This window comes from Nyctibius grandis, chromosome 3 (assembly GCF_013368605.1).
Source record: "Nyctibius grandis isolate bNycGra1 chromosome 3, bNycGra1.pri, whole genome shotgun sequence".
Classification (NCBI taxonomy): domain Eukaryota; kingdom Metazoa; phylum Chordata; class Aves; order Nyctibiiformes; family Nyctibiidae; genus Nyctibius; species Nyctibius grandis.
The window spans coordinates 100,152,018-100,175,600 of NC_090660.1; the positions used below are offsets into that span (position 1 = coordinate 100,152,018).

A 23,583-nucleotide genomic window follows, 5' to 3' on the forward strand; every position below is an offset into this window, starting at 1 on the left:
AGAAAAGTAATGTTCTCATGCCTCTATATATCTTTCAGGCTTATTTCTGGAACCAGTAGAAGTTGATGTTACAATTCAGATTATTATTGGCACAGAAGTTTTTGTCTTCTCTTTAACTTCTTAGTCACGAGGGTAGCATTGTGTACAAAACACTGGATTTTCACATGTACTTGCTGATGATTATTAAGTCAGTTTGGCAAACAACAATTTTGGGAAAGCATTTACGTCTTTTTGGGCTGACGTTTGAGGAGTAACCTCTTTTTTATTTAGTACACACTGTGAACTCTTCATGTGAAACTTTCTGTAAAGTATGCAGACTACAAGGTAGTAGTCTCATAAAATACCTTTTCAGCTATTTTAAATTAAAATGAGGAAACAAAGGACTATGTGAATTGGTTAATGTTTGTATATCAGGTTTTTCAACAACTGTTTTAGCTGTCCCACAGGCTTCATGGAATTTACTTGGCTGTGGCCCTGGAATTCCTTCGGTTTGCTGTCTCTGAGGGCAGCAAGATACTAGCTATTTAAATAATAAATTTTAATTATTACACTTCATAGACTTTCCTTTTTGAATGGCCATATTTTCTGTCATGTGTTATAAAATCTATTACCACTGTGATTTATATTATGACAGCCTACAGATCTGGATTAATATGTTGCCTTGTAAATACACTGTTAACTTAGTTTCCTCAGTGAGCTGATTAGGTATCCATTTCAGCTGGCTGAAATTAAGCCAATGAGTAAAGTGTAAGGACACTTTAAAATTGCAGGTTTTTCTAACTAACACTTGCACTGAATGATGTGCCTCTGTAAAATATGTAGCGGACACACAGTGTGTCGTAACTGTGGGTAGAAACAAGGCATTTAGAGGCTTTCAAACAGAAGAAAAGGAATGTGATAACATTATCATGGGATGCAGAAGAGGGACTTTATCTGCTGAAGGGTCTGGAGGCAAGGTATTGCTGATTATTCAGATAGTCGTATCTTCTGTATGTAAGAGTGTCAGAACAAAAACTTACTATTGAAGGAAGGGTATGTAAATTGGGATAATCTTCAATTTAGTATCCATTCCTCTGCCATAAAATGATGTAACAGTCAAGAGAGAGAATGTGAAAAGCTTTCTACATTGCCCACAGTGTTGGATGTAGTAGAATGTTTTTTTGGGAAGAATTGGTAACCCAGAAGATGCTACAGGAAAGTGATTCTTTATGAGCCACTTTTGAAGCAAAAGTGATATCACATTTCAGCATTCTTTTCCTCTGACTTGAAATTTGTTTTATCAATCTATTATATGACTATTAAAACTATTCTTTTTCATGGTCCTAACGGTAGCTAAGGTTTTCCTGTTTTCAACATACTCACAGGCAGTAGAGTTACTGTGGCACAGGGGTAACTTACTTTAGTCACACATTGCTACTGCTCCACTAAAGTGAAGTTTGTTGCACTTACCTTTAATATACTTTTTGTGTCTAAAGGCTAGGAATTAACTTTTGTTGTCTATTGATATAAAAGACAATTACCATTTTGATTAGCTGCAAGTGTGGTTATTTTTCTAATAAGACTGCCTTATTTTTTGAGTCCACTTGAAAGTGAAGTTAACTGAAGAAAGGGAGTCTCATGTCTGAGGAACAAATAACGGAAGGTAACAGAGAAAACAGAACAAGTCTGTTGTCAGAGTTCAGTAGCAGAAGGATAAGAGGCAATGCTCACAAGCAGTAGCAAGGGAAATTCTGTTTGAATACACGGGGGAAAAATGCAACAAGGGGGGTTAAGCACAAGAATGTTTTTTCCCCGGGGCTTGTGGAATCTCCATTCTTGGAGATTTGCAAAATGCTCCTGAGCAAGGTCCTGAGCAACTTGATCTGTCTTTGGAGTTATCCCTTCTTTGAGAAAGTGTTTGGATGAGACGACATTGAGAGGTCCCTCCCCACTTAAATTGTTCTATGATTCTAAGGATATCTGAAGATAAAGTTCTTCAGGAATGCTTGTTTCATGATAGTTGTTCCCAAATAATCCTCTCATGAGACAAACAGTAATCAGTGAGCACCTAACTGTTCTGTGGTTGATGAGAACATTATATTCATTCAGGTAAAAAGTAACTTGATGTATGAACCCTTTGGTGGCTTGGGAACAGTGGGCTGCACTTTTGAACTTAGTTAATTTTAGACCTATCTGCTGTTTGTCTAACTCACAAGGCTGTTGCACTTGAATTCCAGGAAATTCCTGTCATGGGAGGTCAGGTTTGGTCGTTGCAGCTGCATCAGTGCCTCCGTGTCCCACAGCCTTTGGTGGGCCAGGTCTCAGCACCGTCATTTACAGATTAGGTCTCAGAAATGAGGATGGATGCTTCTTCAAGATGTATTTAAATGCTCAGAACCCACGATTTGAAATGAAAGGAGATCTGGAGTGAGCAGAGGTTTTGAACCTCATTCTCTATTGGTCAAGGCTAGAATTGAAACGAGTGAAGAGGTGCTTCTGTGATGTGGCTGCTTGGTTCCATATGCTGCTGAGCACCCGCCAGCCCGTAAGGTACACAAGGGAAGGGGATCACTTGAGTTTAGATCTGTTGGTTTCCAAAGTTAAAATGGTCTCCTTTCATTGAGTGGCTTATAGGCCAGTTTGTGCACTCAATAATCAGAAAATCTCGTTTATGCACTCTGTCCTAATATTTGGGTAAGTGAAATAATATAAAGAAACTGATGTTTGTGATTTAAACATTTTTCCACATGTGTTTTTGATGTTGAGACCTTAAACAGCATCTCTCTTGCACAGAAGAGTCTGTGTCAAGGCTAAGCGTTATCACAAAATATTTCTGTGTTTAATGCCTGTATATGTGTATAAATATTTATGTGTTTTGGCTATGAAGGTACCATCTCAAATCTATGAGTTTGTAAATCTCAGTTTCCAGTCCATTCCGTGACACTTATCCCAGTTTAAAAAGAAAAAAATAAGCTTTTTTTTGCTAATTTGAAGGTAAATTTGAAAGTAACCTTCAAACAGCTGCTGGAAAAAGCCTTAAAAGAGAATGAAAAAAATGAGATTTTATTTACAAATGTTTTCCCTAAGAGATGGACACTATTGGATTTCTTATGCTCATTTTAGATGTGCTAAAAGTATTTGATATATCTTCCCAATAATTCAAAATTTTTTTTCTTCGTTAGCACCTCTGTGGCAATTTATTAGCAGACAGCTGTAAGTATCTCAACCGGAACAGAGTTTAAGAGGATGGTTGCATTACCAGATGTTTTTTTTTTTGCCTGTTCTGCATTTTCATTTCTCATTCATTAGGTGAGCTGAGAGCAGGCTGTACCTGAGCATTAGGAGCTCCCATGGTTCAGTACCTTGCTAATATCTGCCAGTCGACCTACTCTCTTAAATTTCTGACCAGTAAATACATTTGAAATGTAGTGACTGAACCTTTTATTGATGCTACAGATCTTTGATTTTTAACATACTGTGTTATTAAACTATTAGTTAATATTACCTAGTTCAAAAACCATCACGTCGTGAGGCAGTGTCAGATCTAGACAGCGCTCTTGGACTCTGCAATAACCAAAGAAAAATACCAAGCGAAGCCACTCGATGTCAGTGTTGCTTCACACAGTTCTGTGCAGCACAGCATCGTTAACGGTGCTGAAAAGCCCGTTTACAAGAGGAGATGTTCGAGTCGAGCCCAAGCCATTTGGGTCAGGTCTGACTTCTGTCGTGCCTGGATACTCACCTTTAGCTTGTGATAATTCTGATTGCTCTGTGGCAAAGGAGGTATTAGTGTCACCATAGTGGCTCCTAAATGTCCTGTATGACGAAGGGATGGAGAATTTAGCATAATATGTTTTGTGAAGGGCAAAAATCATATCATTTTCAATTTAGGTCCACATTTAAGTATCTGATGATTGAAATCAGGAGAACTTTTAAAGTTGGGTGTTACTGAAAATAAATGCATTGCATCCAGCTGTGGAAGATATATTGGCAAGCTGTGGAGTTTGTGAATTATGTTTTGTTTTGATGCACCAGAATTTCAGAGGGGAAGTTCCTTAAATTTCAGTAGTAAATAATCTGCATACTTAAATGTATGCTTATTCTGTGGCCTAGTTTAATATTTTATGTAATACATGTGATTGATAACCTATTTTCTTACAAATTCTCAAAATTCAGTAATGCTTTTTTGAAGGTGTGGATTTTTGTCACTGTTTTTGTGTTCTTCCATTTGTCAGCACTCTCTTATATTCCAGTAGCTTGTATAATATTATCATGTACTGTGTTCTGCGATGTACAAACTGCACACTTTGGTCTCTTTGAACTAGTACCTACCACTCTTTGTTTTAAATCTGACTTCCATTCCCATCCAGTTGTGCTTTGTGAAACATAGTTGGAATTTTTCATAGGATTTCTTCTGGAACTTTAGCCATCTTTCCTAAAGACACAAGCTTTGTGTGACCAAGATTTTTGCCTGTCTTTTTTTCTTAAGTCTTTCATCTAGTATCCTCTTAATCCTTTAGTCGTCATTATCTCTATTTGACAGAAAGACAGCAGTATCAAAACTGAGTTAATTCATAGAAATTGTTGGTCAGGATAAAGGACAAGGATGAATGGAAATTAGCTTCCCCACTGAAGAAAAGGTGAGGAAAGCTCAATCATTATATATTCAGAGTTCAATCTCATATATATTCTGGCAGTGGCCAAGCAGCCAGAAAGGTACATGTAGTTTTGGATTAATGATAGCACCTACTTTCCCTTGCACAGTGAGGGTAGATGGGAGAACATGGGGAAGTGACCTGGATGCACTGGATGTTCCTGGGGAGCAAATGATGTACGTCAACAGGAACGGGGCCTCCAACATAAGAAGGACATGGAGCTGTTGGGACGAGTCCAGAGGAGGGCCACGAAGATGATCAGAGGGCTGGAGCACCTCTCCTATAAAGATAGGCTGAGAGAGCTGGGGTTCTTCAGCCTGGAGAAGAGAAGGCTCCAGGGAGACCTTATAGCAGATTTCCAGTACCTGAAGGGGGCCTACAGGAAAGCTGGAGAGGGGCTTTTTACAAGCGCATGTACTGATAGGACTAGTGGTAATGGTAGCTTAGATATTAGGAAGAAATTCTTTCCTGTGAGGTTGGTGAGACACTGAAACATGTTACCCAGAGAAGCTGTGGCTGCCCCCTCCCTGGCAATGTTCAAGGCCAGGCTGGATGGGGCTTTGAGCAACCTGGTCTAGTGGAAAGGTGTCCCTGCCTGTGGCAGGGGAGTTGAAACTAGATGATCTTTAAGGTCCCTTCCAACTGAACCCATTCTATGATTCCATGATGAATACAGGTTTAGTTAGTCCAGACTGATTTAATGTTGGATGTTTGCACATATTTAGTAAGTGATCTGTCTTCCTGAGAAAACAAGGAGCAAGTCATATTATTTCCATCATTGCATCTATGCCTGCCTAAGGTACGAATAACTTCATTTAACTTCTGTGAGTATACGTAAACATAACTATAGTTCTTAAACTTTCCTGTCAGTTTATGTGAGGACTAAAAGCAGTTTTCATGCAAGAGTCCAGTGATTTCCTACAAAAGCTGCTTCCATATGAAGTGGTGATTAGGGCTTTTATCTCAAAGTTTGCCAGAATTTTCTCTTTTTGAGGTCTACGTTGGAGTAAGTTGTTAGATTTTTTTTTTTTTTTAAATTCTTTGAGGCCAGAGCTAGAGGATCAAACCTTCTGCCTCCACATATCCACTCTGTATGTAAATATCCAAGGTATATAAATGTTAGAGGAGCTGATGAAAATACAAACTGCCCTCACAGAGTTTACCCCATTTTTATGGAACCTATTATAAATCAAGTTTGAAAAGCCCACCATATCTGGTCTATGATGCAATAATTCTTTCCTTTTTTATACTATCTGTATTCTAAATTTTGACTTATGGTAGTTATCTTTTTAGCATTGTACATAAGTACACTATCAGAATCATACTTTTGTGTATTTACCAGAAATAAAAAAAACCACAACTATCTAATCACTTGAAAATAGCTCTTTTGATTATCTTATATAAGTAAAGCCTAATTGTAAAAAATCTAACCTTACAACAGCGTGTGTGTGAATACACTGACTTAAATGTATAAAGACAAAGGTTCCTTATGCTTATCCTTTAGTGTTCCAGAAAACTAAGTTTTATACGCCTGTTTCAGGAAAGGAGAAGGTCTCATAGTCCTGATAACTAAGGTACATCATGATACAGTTTGAAATATGACAAGTCTGCATAGTCTGGGAGCTTATAGATTATAGGTTTATAGGTTAATGAAAGCCACCTTATAAGAAAAATGTTTAAACATCGTGTGTATGTGATACAGTTTGTGTTTCAGTTAGGATACTTATACGTTTTAGGAAGGTGTTTTTTGATGTTTCTTTAAGATTCACATGTTGGACCACTGTGTAGTAATGTATGGGCTTGCTGTTATGCATACCTGTACATCTGTTTGCCCTTAAAAAATTTTTATTTCTTTGGGGGTTTGTAAATTATATGTTGCTTTGTGTCATTGCTAACTAAGAGTATCACAGAATCACAGAATCACAGAATGTTAGGGATTGGAAGAGACCTCGAAAGATCATCTAGTCCAATCCCCCTGCCGGGGCAGGATTGCCTAGACCATATCACACAGGAACGCGTCCAGGCGGGTTTTGAATGTCTCCAGAGAAGGAGACTCCACAACCTCTCTGGGCAGCCTGTTCCAGTGTTCAGTTACCCTCACCGTAAAGAAGTTTTTCCTCATATTTATGTGGAACCTCCTGTGTTCCAGCTTGCACCCATTGCCCCTTGTCCTGTCAAGGGATGTCACTGAGAAGAGCCTGGCTCCATCCTCATGACACTTGCCCTTTACATATTTATAAACATTAATGAGGTCCCCCCTCAGTCTCCTCTTCTCTAAGCTAAAGAGACCCAGCTCCCTCAGCCTCTCCTCATAAGGGAGATGTTCCACTCCCTTAATCATCTTCGTGTCTCTGCGCTGGACTCTCTCTAGCAGTTCCCTGTCCTTCTTGAACTGAGGGGCCCAGAACTGGACACAATACTCCAGATGCGGCCTCACCAGGGCAGAGTAGAGGGGGAGGAGAACCTCTCTTGACCTGCTAACCACACCCCTTCTCATACACCCCAGGATGCCATTGGCCTTCTTGGCCACAAGGGCACACTGCTGGCTCATGGTCATCCTGTTGTCCACTAGGACCCCCAGGTCCCTTTCCCCTACGCTGGTCTCCAACAGCTCTGCCCCCAACTTGTACTGGTACATGGCGTTGTTCTTGCCCAGATAATGAAGAGTACTTCATTAATTTCAAAGTTACAACAAGGAACAATGTTTTTCAAGACTAGTGACAATGTTATCAATTCCAAATTTAATGATAATGAAATTTTTGCTCGTCAAAGTAATTGTTGGAGTAAAACAAAATTTCCATACAAATTCCACATCAGGACATCCCAAAGACTTTGCATGTGCAGTTCTGCCTGTGTCTAACAGGGCTTATTTTGAAGTATTAGTTGTAAAATGTTTGCACTCACGCATGCACACACCCATAGAGAGAAACCATTCCGTGTTATTGGTGAGGGACAAAAGTCTGTTGATACAGCTAATCCTAGGAGTTCAGATACTAATCTGGGATTAATTAAAATTGTCCAGATTTACTGACTCTGCAAATGTGAGGTGGGAAAATATCAATTACAGACTTTTTCAAACAGCTTCAGCTTTTTGATGTGAGAATTTTGAAGAATGGAGAGTATGTTCTTGTGTGTTTAGTGATGGTTCTTTGGTTTCATAATGTTTTTTTTTTTAACTCTTTCAGAATATTCAGAGCTTCCTGTGAACCACGATTTTTTTTTAAAAAAGATGGGACTAGACTCTTTCACACAAGTACCCATATTTGGGTACATATTTGTACAAACATATCTATGTGTAGAAATGTATTTTGATTTTTCTTCCCCAGTAAATGCTATTATAGTTAGAGGTACTGAACATTTTATCAAAACTAAGCAGCCCCTGACAGCTGAGTAACTCCTGTTGTAGCTAGAAGGATTCCTGTCCACTTCTGATCATTGAAAGTAGCAAAAGGTCTGTGTAGTGAAACACTTGGCATCCATAAAAGCCTGGATTATGAAGTCCTTGAACTGCACTTTCAAGCTAAAAGCAGGAAGACATACACACACAAAACCCAAAACACAAACCCCATATAAAAATAAAAAAGGAAATGATGCTCAGAGGTTTATTCCAGTGAACAGAAGTAAGATAAACCTGTCTTGTGTTTCTTCCATTCTCTAAAAAGTATGTACATGGTAAAAGAATGGGCAGGGCAAAGAATAAATATGCCTGGAATAGCTAAAAGTGAGGGTCTGTCTTAAGCAGACCCTCTTTTTTGATTTTTTTTCCCTTTGCACTTCTAAGGGATGCAATAGTGGACACCACCTGAATGTCACTCAGTAGAATGAACTGTGGTGCATTTGCCCTTGCACTTTTCTCCCTGGTGCATTTGGAAACAAAGTCTCATTTTTCTAAAGCTGTTTTGGATGGACAATGCTTCAGTTTTGTTCATCTAATCTAAACAATTAAATGTAAATTAATTTATATAAATAAAATGGAAACATTTAAAAAACATATTTATTTTTATTGCCTACTGCAGAATAGCGATTGGGAAGACACTTCACCCATATGATGGATCTTACATTTTAACTTAAATTTCTTTTCTATCCAGAGATAAAATAAATTTAGAGGAAAGCCACTGTGTCCTTGCTCCATATCAGACAAGGCATTTAAATGTCTTGGTATTTAAAGCTCTTCCATGCTCTTATCACTTTGTGTCTGAGGACTTTGTATTGTACACAAGGTACATGACATTATTACAAGATCAAAAGTTACTTGGTGAACTGTCTTCATTGACAGAGCCTTTGCTGGGTGGACTACCAAAAGCAGAAAGAAATAGCTTCAAAGAATGATCAACACAATCCCACATGGAGCTGATAGCTTGCAGTCCTTCACTTCACTTTGAGCTTGTTACACTTAAGTCTGAGGCTTCAGGCTATGGAGAGAATCTGTGTATGCTTTCAGCAGGACTTTTTGCTACCTGATGTTCTATATGAAGAAGCTTTTTACTGTCATTTAGAAGACAAAATGTTGATGGAGCAAAACAAGTTTGCTATCACCACTGTTACTGAGGACTTCATGCCTTCCAACTGCAGCCAGAAAGACTCTCTCTAGCAGGGGCAAGGCTGCTCGCTGTTCTCCTGGGCTTGGCAGGGAGATGCCTGCTCCGCTGGGCACTTCCCGCTTGCATTAGCATAGCCCAGCCTATATCGCACACACACCCGGTAATACCTCGTTTTGCCACTGGACTGAGGCCAAAAGCACAAGAATTACAAGGAATATAAAGCGGGAGGTTACTGGAAAGAATCACAAACTAACAGGAGACTAACCAAATTTTTGCAAAGAGCAGAAAATGTGATCTTTGCTATAAACAGTTCTTGCATTTCATGTAGCTGTTTATATGATTGAAGGGTTTAATAAGTATTTTTATCGAGTGTAGTTTGAGAGCAGCTGCAGAAATCTTAAGTGCTTCTGTTCATTTTTTTTTTTCCCTGTAGTCTTGGAACTACAAAATCTCAGAAGGAAACTAGAAACTGACACAGATCAGGGTGATTCCTCCACTGTGCGCTCTTCGGAAAGAGGAACTGCTTTTGGGGGGTGGGAATGATGACAGGAGCAAGAAGGAAAAGAAGTGCAGTCTGGAGGAAGATCCAGGCTGTTCACTTTGAAGATATCAAAGTCTGGTGTGTGAGAAGGCTGCCCATCTTGGAATGGATGCCCGTCTACAATTGGAAGGAAAATTTGATTCCTGATACAGTTTCTGGGACGATGCTAGCCATCCAACAGGTGACTCAAGGTACTGTCAACTCATTTCAGATTCATATTGTGAAATCTGGTCATCCTGAATGGGTCTGGTCTTCTTTTTCTGTTTCTTTTTCTTTTTTTTCTTTCTTGTTTAATATTTTCATAAAGCTTTGGTTAAAACAGAGACATGCTTATATATCTAATGTTGATTTAATTGAAATAAAAATATAAGAAAAAATGTATAGTCTTAACTCTTATGTGTATATAGTGGATGTGCAAATGTGGATAGGAATGCCTTGTGTTATTGTAGCTCATTTCTGTGAGCTGGAACTTTACCATATATCCCATCTCTGATAATTTTTCAAAGACCTAACATAGAAGATAAGAGAGCAGTAGCTCTATTGACACAGTGTATGGTTATATAAAATGTTTTATCAGGTAAATGACCACCTTTTTCCTGGTTTCATATGGAAAACAAAATATACCTACATGATAATTGCATTGTAAGAGATGCTGCTCTGGAAGAAACATTGGCATTATACTATTACCTGTGGAAGCTCAGAGAACAGCAGGAAAAATTAACAACTTTCTGTGCATAAAGGGTGCTCCTGCCAGAGATATTACCCACAGACAGGATCTGCCTGCATCCACAGCTTGCCTACTTCAGCTTCTGCATTGATTTAATGCTGTATTACATTACCTACCACGTCTCGTTTCGAGCAGCAATACAAAGTAAGGGTGGAGCTAGATTCAATTTGGCAGCTTAAAAAAAAAGAAAAAGAAGGAAAAACTCCCAAAACCAAAAGCCTGCACAATGACCTGCAGAAACCTAAAGTCCCAGTAATTCGGGTTTGTAAAGTGATTGCTACCGGGAAATAAATGCTTTTGTCAGTTTTTGGTGTGTCTTTGATAGGGTCACCTTCTTTTGGCAATACTTTATATTTGTCTCGGGCAAATCACAGCTTCTTATCTGCCTCAGATGGACTTTAACTCCTTCCCTTAAGTAAACTTTCTTACCAATTTCCCATATTAGCTATGCTTAACTATCATTCATGTTGTTAAATTATAATCACTCCTTTAATTGAATTATGCTGGAGCTGGAAGCAACTTATTTGTGTAAGTATTTGTGCTTTTAAAGTAATTAGGAACATCTGCATTGGCATGATTTAACTTTAAGAACCTTAATACCCTAACGCTGTGAAGTATCTAATTTCACTGGTATGTGTGTATACAACAATTGTAATTAAAACACTGCTAATAACAATATGTTGAAATTCATCAAAAATATTAAGTTAAACAGTAGTTCTGTGCTGCTGGTAGTTTTAGCTAAGATTTTCTTGTTTGAGTCTTGTACCAAGAAGTAATTTAATGTAACAGATAAATTTAAGAAGATCTAGTGAAGACAGAAAATACTGGTTTTGTTTTTCTAGATTATTTTTAATTACTCTAGAAATAATTTTATCCTTATTTTATGCTTCTTAAAAACAATCTTCCTTCCTGCTGACCTGTTTTTCCTCTCTCTCTTCTCACTGCTTCTCAAGATTTCAGAATGATTTTAGGGGATGGAAAAGGAGTCTGGTATAAAACACTTTGGTATTGTTTATAGTGCTTTAACTTGAACACAACATATTTATTTAGACCTTGCTTGCATTAGCTCTTTTCCTAGTGCTGTAAGTCTTCCAGTTACCATGACTATGCTTTAATGCTTTCACAGAGAGGGTTATGAAAGAAAATAAAAAGTCCTGTTTGTTGTACAACATGAAGGGAAAAGAACACAAATTTTGAGAGGTCTTATTGTGTCTGTTTCCTTCCACCCACAAAATAAAACAACAAGGTTTGTAATGAGGTGAAAGGCAGAAATTCTAACGATGGTAGGAAACAATTCGTAACCCGTGATAACTGACATGCAGAGCACAGTGTCATTTGGTGTTGCAGCAACATGTTTTAAGTAAATCCAAGTGTATGGAAATAAACTTGAGTTATGGAAGTATATGGAAAAATCTGCAGCTGTATTTGTATGCAACAGTTTTCTGAGTAATGAGAACTGCATACTCCAGGGTAGAGAGAAGTCCCGTAGCTTGAGAATAATTAAGAAAGACCTTCCAACTGAGCTGTGTTTTCCACAATTTCCTGCTGTGGGATTTCTTACTCATCTGACATTGGCCATGTTCAGACTGTTCAGGTTGGCAACTGCTCTGATCTGGTGCAATGAGTCCACGTTCCAACTTCTAATCTAAATTTTAGGTGATATAACTGGCTTCCCTTTGTAAAGGAAGGAAGTAAAGAGGAAAGTCACTGTCCTTAGTGTGTCATGGTGAATGCAACAAAGATAATGCTTATAACTGCTCCTCACAGAATTTTCAGAAATTGTTTCTGGAGAATTCCTATGCAACAGCAGGTTTTGATGTCTGCCTTAAAAGTGAGAAAAACAAAAGCGCAAATTAATAGAAATATCAGCGGTCAATGTATGCAGATAATGTTTGCTCCCCAAAAATCTCTTATAAAGGTATAGGATAGTTCAGCATAGCTGTTCTTATGCCATCTTTTATTTTGAATAAGAGCTACTACCATTGATCTTCTGATTTTCAGGATCAAAATTGTTAGTTTTTAAATGTGACTTATGCCTTCAAACTCCTGTAAGATCCCTTCAAGCCAGCTACTTGAAAATGGAAACACTTGAGCTCACGTATCAGTTTAGGTTTAAATGTCTTCCATAATGACACACATAAACTAGAAACTCTGTCCTGTAGTGACAGAGCCTAGGAATGGTGTACAAGAAAGGCATGCTACCTGAGTATTTAATTGTCTTTATTTCCATGTACAGTGTGGAAGAAATGGATCTTTAGAAGGTAAGGTGTTACCTTGCCTAACACTGAGCTAAGGTAAAACTGTATGGGTCTGTGCCTAAGGTGTTATACTTACTCTCTCACAATGTTATCTAATAAAGAATATAATAATTATCAAAGAATCCATAAGAAATTGTATAATGATTTCTCCAGAGAATGAATCTTCTGACACTACTTTTCAAATGTTTTTGAAACCTGTTTAAAAGATGCCCAAGTCACGTTTGACCATTCAGAGGGAATCGAGAGATCAATAACATTCAGTACAGCGAATGGATCCAGTACTGGAGTGGGGGAGAGGAGACCAAGGAGTGTAGGCAGACAGGAAAGAAAGGCATGGGATTATCATGATGTGATGCTTGGCATTTGTGGTGACTCATTGCTGACACCAAGCAGTCATTCTCCAAGTGTTCCTGTAGTTGTTTCATTGTCTGCTAAAAATGCCAAGTTAATCTTAATTTATGAGTCCCAAAATTCACTGCTGAACTCTTTTGTCCTATTTACCTGTCGAAACAATACTTGCATGGTCACGGTGTATGTCCTCTAATTTTAGAGTCCTTTAGCTGTTTCCACAGAAGATGGAGAAAGAAATGTCAAAGATAATTCTGTTTCTACAAATTTTTTTCAAATGGCCACTGGAAACAGACTCTACAAGTTCTAAAAAGTGATAATAGAGACTCAGCTTGTTAGCCATTAGATAATCTCTGCAGGGAAAAAAAAGAAGCCCTTTGAAACATACCAATTGCTGGAAAGATTCAAATGGAGCTTGCACTGTCTCAGACTGCAAAGCCAGTCAGCCACGAGTCAAAACCAGTAAAAGAAACTAGGCTTCACTAGTTCCAGTTATCATTTAATACTAGTTCCAACTATTATTTAATAACACAGAGCTCGACACCTTGTTTTTCAGACATAGAATCCTTATTCTTACTCTGATACCTAAGGTTGAAAAATCACTTTTGAATCTAAAATGAACTTTGTCATCCAGTCTTGAAGTTTGTTATATACTTTCACAGATAGGTAAGGAATTTGAGCTTTCATGTTTTGGTAATCACTACCTGATTCATCTGTGTTTCTCAAAAATCTGTTATTGAGAGACTAGAGCAAGATGTCTCTAAAGTAACAAATAAATCCTTAATTAGCTTCTTATACTAGCACTTCATTGCTCTCTTCCTCTTCCCTTTAAAACTTACTAATACCCCGTCAACAGTCATCATATGAAGATTCTTCTTTCCGTTTCATTCTGTGTTCCTCACCCATACACACAAATTCAATTACTAGGTTCATGTAGATGTCTCATAAGTGCCTAATCTGTTTTCTTCTCTCCAAATTGAAATTGTGCTGATAAAACAAAGGTTCTGTAGGTATCTAGTTCTCAGCAAGCCGCTCTTGCGTTCCTTACTAGTCAATGGAGATCTAGTTGATAAGTTAGTGAAATTTACAGTGTTCAGTCTGCTTGTGGGAGGTGGTGCCTTTACATCACTTTTTTTTTCTTTTTCTGTCGTTCACTTATTAAAATTTCTTTATCTTGACCTGTGAGTTTTCTCACTTTTGCTTTTCTAATTCTTTCCCCCATTTTTTGAGGGGGAGTGAGTGAGTGAGTGTCTAGGTGGGTGCTTAGCTACTGGCCAGGATCAACCCACCACAGGTGTGATTCATCTGCCTAAATCTAATCTAGTTTTTGTTAAAGTTAATTGATTATATTGGTAAGATTTCCATTGAGTGTAATAGGGGACTGGCTCAGGCGTAGACACTGATGATGTAGACATCAAAATTTAGGCGAGATGTGTCTCAGCCATTATATCTGTGGCATTGGGGGTAATAAACAGTTCATGCTCAACATGGTTAAAAGCAGGTCTTACTGGTTTCTTTCCTGTAACTCATCCATTGACATGTCACAATGATACCAGAATTCTTTTTGTGGCTTTTTCATGTGACCTGGACACCACCTACTTGTACGAGAAGCATACTTTGATCAAGATGTGTCTGCATTTTTCTCAATTTCCTTGCACGATAATATTAAGATGCATTATGATGCAATCTTTCCATGTAGCTAAATCTCATAAAGCTGTCAGCCTGTTTTTTCCATAGCCTTCTGAATATGTGCTATAGCCCCTTCATATCTCTTCAGAATTCAGCTGCTTAGCTCATTTTCACAGTCTGTGCTAACTTTTTACTGCATCAAGCAAATTATTCAACTTTTCTTTCGAGGCCCTTCATAGGTGATCTTTGCTGGCATCATTTATTCATTACCAAGCTGTTGATCCATCTCTCATTAATCTATTTGGCTAGCCTTCTTCATCCAATCTTGTCTTTTCAAACAAATAGCTTTATGCCTTCTCTCAGGATTTAAATTATGCAATGTATGTTGGTTGGTATATCACATCTCAGTATTTACATTTGGATTGTTATTTTGAATGTGTTTCTTTGTGAGTGTTTCCTTTTTTTTTCGTTGGTTGCGTGGGTGGGTTTTTCGGTGTTTTTTTTCTGGGCAGAACTACGCATACTGTCCACAAAGACTGGTGTCTACAAGCCATGTAGGTAATGCTGCAACCCATCAGTAAGCTTCTCTGACTGTAATGGACTGTAAAAAAAATTAAGTCAGAGTTTGTCTGAAAAAGTCTATACATATATACCCTCTGTCATGCAGCTGAGTTCATCGCCAGAGAAATTATCCCCAAAGTTAATCTGCTTGAATATGTATACTAGTGTACATAATTTATTTATGTATGTCAGTTCTCTATATAGTTAGGGGACACAAATGTATCTGAAGTATTTTGGTTAGGACTTTATATAATGTGAAAACTAGGTGCTCTGCTTAACACCTGAAGTTGGCTTACACTTTCTGGATGTAAATTCCTAATGTAGGCACCTAACTTGAGACAATGTCAACCCTTACCCCCAAGCTTCTTCCAAGATCTTGCCTGAGGTTTTGATAATTATAATCCTCTTCTGCAAGCCATTAATGACCAGAGAGACTCCTGCTTAGACAAATACGTGACTTACTTTATTTCTGTTTTGTCATTCACTGGGTGATGGTAATACTTGCACCCTGCACTTTTCATTATAGCATCTTGGAGCTCTTTACAATGTCCAGTAATAGAAAAGTATATGGGGAGGGAAATGAGAAACAGAAAACTGCTCTTACTTGAAACACAGAAATGACTCATGCAATACTGTATTGACAGTTTATGGTGCAAAGAATACAGGTTTCTGTTGTTTGCCACTAATGTGAATGTCCAACATCACAAGTGAGTTAGACCCTTCCAAAAAAATGCAAATCAACAAATGTTTTTTCAGCCTTAGGGAAAAAGAGGACAAAACAAAGACATGGTACTTTCTGCTTCAGTATTTGATCTAAACTGAAGCGTCAGTACAAAATTAGTACTTTGTCTCAGTTTTCCTGAAGGTTGATGACTTTGCCTATATAGGAAATGGTCAAGCGCATGGATATGTAGCTGAGATTAAACACAGAAAATGAAACACACCAGATCAAGGGCTGAGGTGGGTAATCATCATCTCAGAATTCTGAAAGAATAGGTAAGTGACATTGCAGATCCAGTAACAAGTACTTTTGATGTTTCTGTCAAATTTAGAGTGATATTATATGATTGGATCATAGAGAGTATAGTGTTGTATGCAAGTTACAAGTCTGCATTGCAGATGAGGGACTAGACCAAATCCAAGCGGTAGAGATGTTTTTCCCTTTAATGATATAAAATAATATTTGCATATATAGCAATAAGAGATACCAGAGCAATTGATTCTGCTACCCAATTCTGCAGCAAGGCTCTAGTGGATTTTGCTACAGATTTATATATGCATTCTAAAGACAACTCTGCTGATGCTCTCCCTTTGGGGTAGTTTTAACAATCTGCTGGAAAATAATTAGCCTATTTGAAAAAAATGGGTTGTTAGATGGGTTAGGAGCTGCAAAGAAGCTGATGACCACAGGTAATGCTGATTATTGATCCATTATCTGAAATATAGTGTGAAATTTTTGTTGCCCCTGTTCATGAAAGATGATTTCAAACTTCAGTAGGAGAAGAAAAGGCTAGGAGAAGGATCAGAAAAATAAAGATTATATTTGGGAGAATACTTAAACGGCTTGGACAAGTTAATTAAAACCTAAGAAGGTGTTTCCTTATCAGGAAAGGCATTTAAAGTAAAAGACAGTTGCAGCACATGAACAAGTAAGTATAAAGTAGCATGAATACGTTTAGATTTAAAATTGGAAGTAGTTCTAAAAATATTCCATTAAAATATTGGGATAAGAAGATGTATCTCCTTATCACATAATTCCATTCATAGATTACATGTTTGCCTGTTATAAGAGAGAACAAAACACAGGGCACAAGGGGGTTCCTTCATAAGTTTATGTTTTATTTCAATATCTGCTGCTGCTCAAAAAACCTGGGAAGTTTTGAACTGAGGTGCATCTACTAATAACTTAAGACAAATGTGTGGGTTTTTTCAAACTAAAATACTGTCACTATATTACTAGATTCAATTATATCTTGCTCATTTCCTGGTATTTGGCTGGATTCATAAACATTATGCTATTTGTTTTGAAATTAACATCTATCCATGTGCTATACTAATATACTCAAAATTTGCCTATGTGGAAGCATGAGGGTATGAGATTTGGACTTAAAAATTTATCAGATTTGGGACTATGATGGTGTTTGTAATTTTTTAAAAAATACATTTTTTTGTAGTCAGCTACCATATGGATATACTTTGTATAGAATTTATATGTAGTGTTATAGATTTGCTGCCTTTCCTATGATCTATCATGAACAAGAAATGCTTTGGCTCAAGCAGGTTTTGGTGGGCTGTTTTTTTTGGGGGTGGAGGGCCCTTGAGACATATTTCCTCTAAAAGTGAAATATGTAGATGGCATCTGATGAAATCAGTATTGTTATTCCTGCCAACTTCTTTTTTCATTCTGTGAGCCCAATAATAACTCACTGAGGATCGGCGTGTTTTGTATGTTTTAATTAAAGTTAATTTAATCTCGAGCTGGATTTATTGCTGAACAACTAATTCCTTAACACTGGCTGGAGACCTTGCCATTAAAAAAATGAACTATACTGGCTTCATGCATTCCAGAACTGATGCCCAGTATTTTGGAAGGCATGATGCCAAAAACATATATATTTTTTTTTAGCTTTTCATGGACGAACCCCAGCTGTGTCTTCTCAAGGGTGATGGTTGCTGGTGTTTTTTTTCAGGCTCTGACCATAAATCTAGACATAAATATACTCTGAGCAGACTAACTGGAGCTAATAATTTTATTAAGGGGTAAGAATGTCTTGTAAATATACATCTGGCATACAAATAGCATGTGTAGATGAAATTGAATAAGCACATTTGGAAACAGAGCCAGAAAAGTCTCCTAGAGAATGCATTGGAGAATCCATGTAGTTCATAAATGATTTGTGGAAGAGAGTGTCCAGCTGAACTCTGTTATAGTTCTCCCATATAAAGAATAATGATGTAAGCTGATCATGAAATGTAACATGTTAGTAAGTAAATGTAGGGCAATGTTTCATATTTATACAACTTTGCAGCAGAGGAGAAAAGCACTGATGCTGCTGTGCATGCAATATTTCATTTCTAGTGTTTATTAAAATTCTTCCAAGTCACACATGTGCTGATACAGGCCTGTCTGACAGACTACTAGAAATGTGAATTCAGCTTCTGAACGATCTCTAAATCTTTTGGAGCCTACTGTCCAGGTACACTTGTCTTAGTGTGCCCAGATAAACTGCGCAGGTGTCCGATCCCTGTGCCTGGGGGGTGCCTGAGCACCATGGACAGAGACTGGAAAACCCAGGAAGTGTTGATTCCCTCAATGATGAAGAAGAAATTACTCCACCTGTGATCTTCCAGGTCAAAGAGATCAGCAAAACTCTTAGTGCTGAGATCCTTTGCCACCAATTTGTCAAAATGGGTGCCCTTTTCATGGATGTCAAAAAGTCCAGTTCATCTTGATTAAGGCCTGTCATCAATCATGATTGGTTTTTGTTTCTCACAGCATTAATGCTTCTCAAAAGACTACCTTATAGTTACCTGCTTGCCAGAAACTTCTCATGGGTTTCATTCTCTGTTTATTCTTACTGAGAGGTGGAGAAATTTCCCTAGAATCCACTTTCAAAATACCCCTTTAATTTTATTATGGAGATGGCCAAATTCTTCAGGTATTATGGCTGCCCAGTGTATAATATTTCATAGAATGCTCTGTATAAAAATCTCTGTGGTGTTCAGATATTTTGTTAAATTCATCCTAAAGAGGTCTAAATATTTAACCTCTGATTGTCTGCCAAGAGTCAGAGCTTTTTCCAGGAGCTCCATTAAAAGAAAAGAAAATACTGGGGTGTATTTTTCTGTCTGTTTTTGTGTGTATCCAAGCTTTTTTTATGTACAGAAGGGTCACGCTATCTTGAATAGAGAATTCATAGATGGGTCACACAGTCCACTTGTTTATTCTACCATAATACTTGCATATCCTTTCTTTTGAACATCAAGATACAAGTGTCAGTATCTGGAGAACTGCAAAGTGGCAAAATAGAACAGTGCTTTCTCAAATATACCTTTGATATAGTTGCCAGATGGTACACTGTGAGAGCTGCATTGCAGATACTGTAAAATACTGTGAATTCAGGTACTATGACTAATACAGCTGAGATGCTTAATTCTCACCAGACTGAAGGAGACAGTTACATGGGAATGAACTGCACCGAAACATCCTTTAAAAAAGAGAGAATGGTTGCTAACTAAACATTGTGTGGTCTCGGAAAGATTTATGTTAAATTTTTCAGAATCTGTCCTCCCATCTTGCTTTTACATTCTTCATTTTCCTCAGGCTTCGAATGACAAAAGAATTAAGGAACAATTTTAGGCTCTTGGTACTTTGTCTTTAAATAAGAAGTCAGACAGAAGGTACAATCCGTGTGTGTAGCCCCAGCAAATGGTGCCATTAGGAAACAGAGACCTTGCAAGCATGAGGTGTATGTGTGCACCATTGAGAGAACCAATACTGAGCTTTCCAGGTTTTGGAGGTAAATTACTTTATTTTCAAAGGATCATTTTGAATTAATAGCTTTTAACAAGCCAGTGTCAAAGAATCTTCCAGAACTATAGGTTTGTATAGGAAAATTGTTGTGAAATATAATAATAAAAATGTTTTCTGTGGTGTTTTTTTTTTTTCTTCAGTAAAAATTAGCTATCCTGGAGTTAGAAATTAAAGCCTGCAATATGAATCATTGGGTGTCTGATTTGTTGATTCTCCAAGAGGGGTTGATAGGAGACTCATTAAATATGTGTTAATTCTACATTTTAGGGCACCTACAGGAAACACCTTTCTTACTACATAATTCAGCTTTGTGAACAAAGGGAGAAATTGTCTTCTTCTGAAGCATCGGAGAGTGACCTCAACTGCAGATAGCATTTTGAGTGGGATAAGATGTATTCATGTCATTTTGGGTTCCCTGAACTTGGGGTCTGACCACGTTATTATAGACACATTTAAGAATAAAAGGTTACAATAACAAAAAGTTATTTAAATATATACACTAGCAGAAAAACTTTTAAATTTATAGCTTTTCACAGTAAATAGCAAATGGTACAAATTTTGAAACTCCTCAATTTAATTATAGACTTACTAGTTTTCCTGCTTCTTCATTTAAATTTCTGGTTCGCGTATCATATTTCCAAAAGACAGCGTATAGAACATGTGTATGTATCACGAGCGTATTTCCAGATGCAGAAAATTGTTAACAACTAGTTGACCATACTCTGATGCTTCATAGCTCCTTCTATGGAAAATATTTTTTTTATTGCTGTAGTTTTGGCACTAGCCTAATTAGCAGAAACTATCAACTTAAACTAAGACCTTTCTGCTGTGGTAGCACATGGCCTTGTTTCTATTTGTATCAAGCTTGTTATCTTGTAGTTATCTGCATTTGACGTTTACCAACAGTGGTACAACATCTCTTGCTTTTCAGTGTGGCATGCCAGAGGATTGTTGTGCATTTGGTGCTAGTCAGAGAGCGTGGGTTTTTGATGAAACTGTGTTGCACGATGTTATCTTATGATAAGGCACAGTTAAAACAAAAAGAACCACAATATTAATGTACTGTATCTGAACTTACTGTTCATTCTTTGTTTATGTTACTTTCCATGGAATTTATATTCTTATTTGAAGACCTTAATGTCACTGCCATGGAGGCTTCTCCATATTACCAGTGAATATTATGAGGGATCCTTATTTTATGATCTATTTCTTTTGAGTATTATTACTGTTAGGAATGAAAAAGTTAAAATAATGTTTCCTGTCTTTTGACTGGTTCTTGAGCATATGGAAGGCATTGTAGCAAAGTTTAGTAAGAAAATTAAAGAATTGAGATGAAATATGCTACTGATTATATCTTTAAAAGTATTTGAACCTTTAGAACACTATATGCTTAATCAGAAAGCCTGAAGTCTTTACTAATTCTGTTTTACAATGCCTCTCTGCTTTTGCACATGATTGACATGCTTCAGTAATGGGAGCCAAAAGCTAACAACCAGAGCCAGGACTAGAGTCAAAGGCTGGTAATTTTAGTTCTGTCCGAACTTCCATGACCTCACCATCAAAAAAACAAGACACTGCTTCTAGAAACAAAAACACTGTGAAAGGTCTACTCTTGAAAGGGAAAAAGCAAGGGCCAGATTTTCATTTAGATTACCTGCCTGTAAACAAGAGAGATTTCTCAACAGCAAGTCTGTGAGTAAAGCAAAATTCCTCTTGGATGCTGAGGGTTTGCTGGGCAGGGTTAGCCCCTTTTCCACAGTTTTACAGGACTCATGTCAGATTTCTGTCGGCCAGTTCTTCTGACTGTAAGGGTTCATTCAGGTTGTGCCCCTCTGTTCCCCTCAGCCCTATTCAGAGAGCTGAACTGAGATGTTGACACAGTTTCTCTGTGTGTGATCTTGGGCTGGATTGACCTGCTTGTGCTCTACCCACAACATGTACGCTTTATGCTGGATCAAACACAGTCTGGCCGTAATTGTCAAATGATTCAGAAGGTCCTAGGAAGCATAAAAACAAAGTAAACGCATGTAGAGAAGTGAGAACAGGCTTTTACAGCCAGATGGTGACAGAATATTTTGCGGTAGCTGAACTCTTGTTTTCCTTGTAAATGTTGAGACGAAAGAACAATGTATACTGTTCTTAATCCTTAATTAATGAGCTAGTAGTCCCTCTTCTGGAAATATTTTAGTTTAGCCTGCAGTGTATTACTGTACCCTTCAGTTTTGTTTTGTACAACTTCTAAGCTAACCTTGTCTTGAACTGAGTGATAAAGTTGCTTAGAGTGAAAACCTATTAGAAGTGAACTGTGTAGATTTTGTAGGGGAAACTTCAAGGTCCAAAATTAAAACAACCAAAGCACAAATGTAAAAATTATATGAAAAAATCTGTTTTCTGCAAAATGGACTTGGTATTTCAAAACATATCTTTCAAATTTGTTAACCTTCCCTAGTGAAGAAGGAGTTTTTGTGTGTCCTTTGTGATAACTGGAGTCCAAACATTTAAAAAAAAACTGAGGAGGACAGCATGCAAAGGAACTCATTGAGGTGAGGTCTGTAAGCATTGTGTAGCTGTTCTGCAGTGTGTGAATAGGAATTTTTGGAAACAGGAATGTTTTCAGATGAAAAAGTTCTATATTTGTAATTCTCTTATTCAGTATTAAAGAATTCCTTTCATTTAATGGGTATCTTAAACACTGAGAATTTTGTAGATCATCTTAACCAGGATTTATAGACTTCAGGTGGACTTCAGAAAGGCACCTTGTGTGTTACACAAGCCAGTCCTGCCTTCCCTACTGCGCAACAAGGTATTCACCAAGATTTACAGAGCAACTCTGTCAGGCAATTTCTCCTACTCTTAGTTTCTAGGAGTAAAAACTGTGCAGTGACAGTAGAGGCTGCAGGTCAGAAGCATAGTCTGGGGAGCGTCTCTTCCTGCTGACTTGCAAGGACTCAATGCAGACTTGCTTGCTATCACAGAATCACAGAATGGTTGGGGCTGGAAGGGACCTCTGGAGATCATCTAGTCCAACCCCCTGCCAAAGCAGGTTCCCCTAGAGCACGTTGCACAGGGTCGTGTCCAGGCAGGTTTTGAATATCTCCAGAGAAGGAGACTCCACAACCTCCCTGGGCAGCCTGTTCCAATGCTCTGTCACCCTCAAAGTAAAGAAGTTTTTCCTCATATTCAGATGGAACTTCCCATGTTTCAGTTTGTGCCCATTGCCCCTTGTCCTGAAGGACAATCTTAGGTGTCTAGAGTTGAAGAGCAATCAAAGCTGCTGCTCTGCAGAAATGTCTCTATTAAGATGATTTCTTGGCATATTCTGAGACTCACTAAGAAAACTATGGATGCTGTCCTCTGTAGCTAAGCAATGAAGGTAACTAGTAAGTCTGTAAAGTTAAATCCTAATCAATTCAGTTCATTCTCCATCTCAACATGAAAGTTAAATACTTTCTGTTTCTGGACTAACAACTTTATGTAATGAAAAAAATATTAATATCTAAAGGATTAAAAACTCAGACACCTAAAGACAATGAACTCTGGAATATTTTTTTGTTTAAGAAATTAGAAGAAAGCAGATGGAAGGTGCTTCATCCAAACAAAAATAATAGGTTTTGAAATGTTTGTAAGAAATAACCATCTGACCACCTGGAGCCCTGGCAGTTTCCAACCTGTGTTTGTGAGGGTGAGGGTGAAAAGGTGCTGTCTTCTCCCGTGAGGACAGTCTATTAAAAAAAAGTTTGGAACCACTAATGAAGACAACCTAGAAACACGGTAGCTGGTGCCATAGATTGTATCTGCGATCCATTTGTT

At 37.7% G+C, this 23,583-nt stretch overlaps 1 protein-coding gene across 1 annotated transcript in view; it reads left to right on the forward strand.

Annotated features, from left to right (window-relative positions):
* The first annotated feature begins 9,717 nt into the window (after nt 1-9,717).
* SLC26A7 (solute carrier family 26 member 7) overlaps nt 9,718-23,583 on the forward strand; it is a 152,937-nt gene continuing 139,071 nt past the window's right edge. Inside the window, exon 1 of the mRNA XM_068397215.1 lies at nt 9,718-9,907. Coding sequence (XP_068253316.1) covers nt 9,718-9,907 — 190 coding nt within the window. The remainder of the gene's footprint in view (nt 9,908-23,583) is intronic.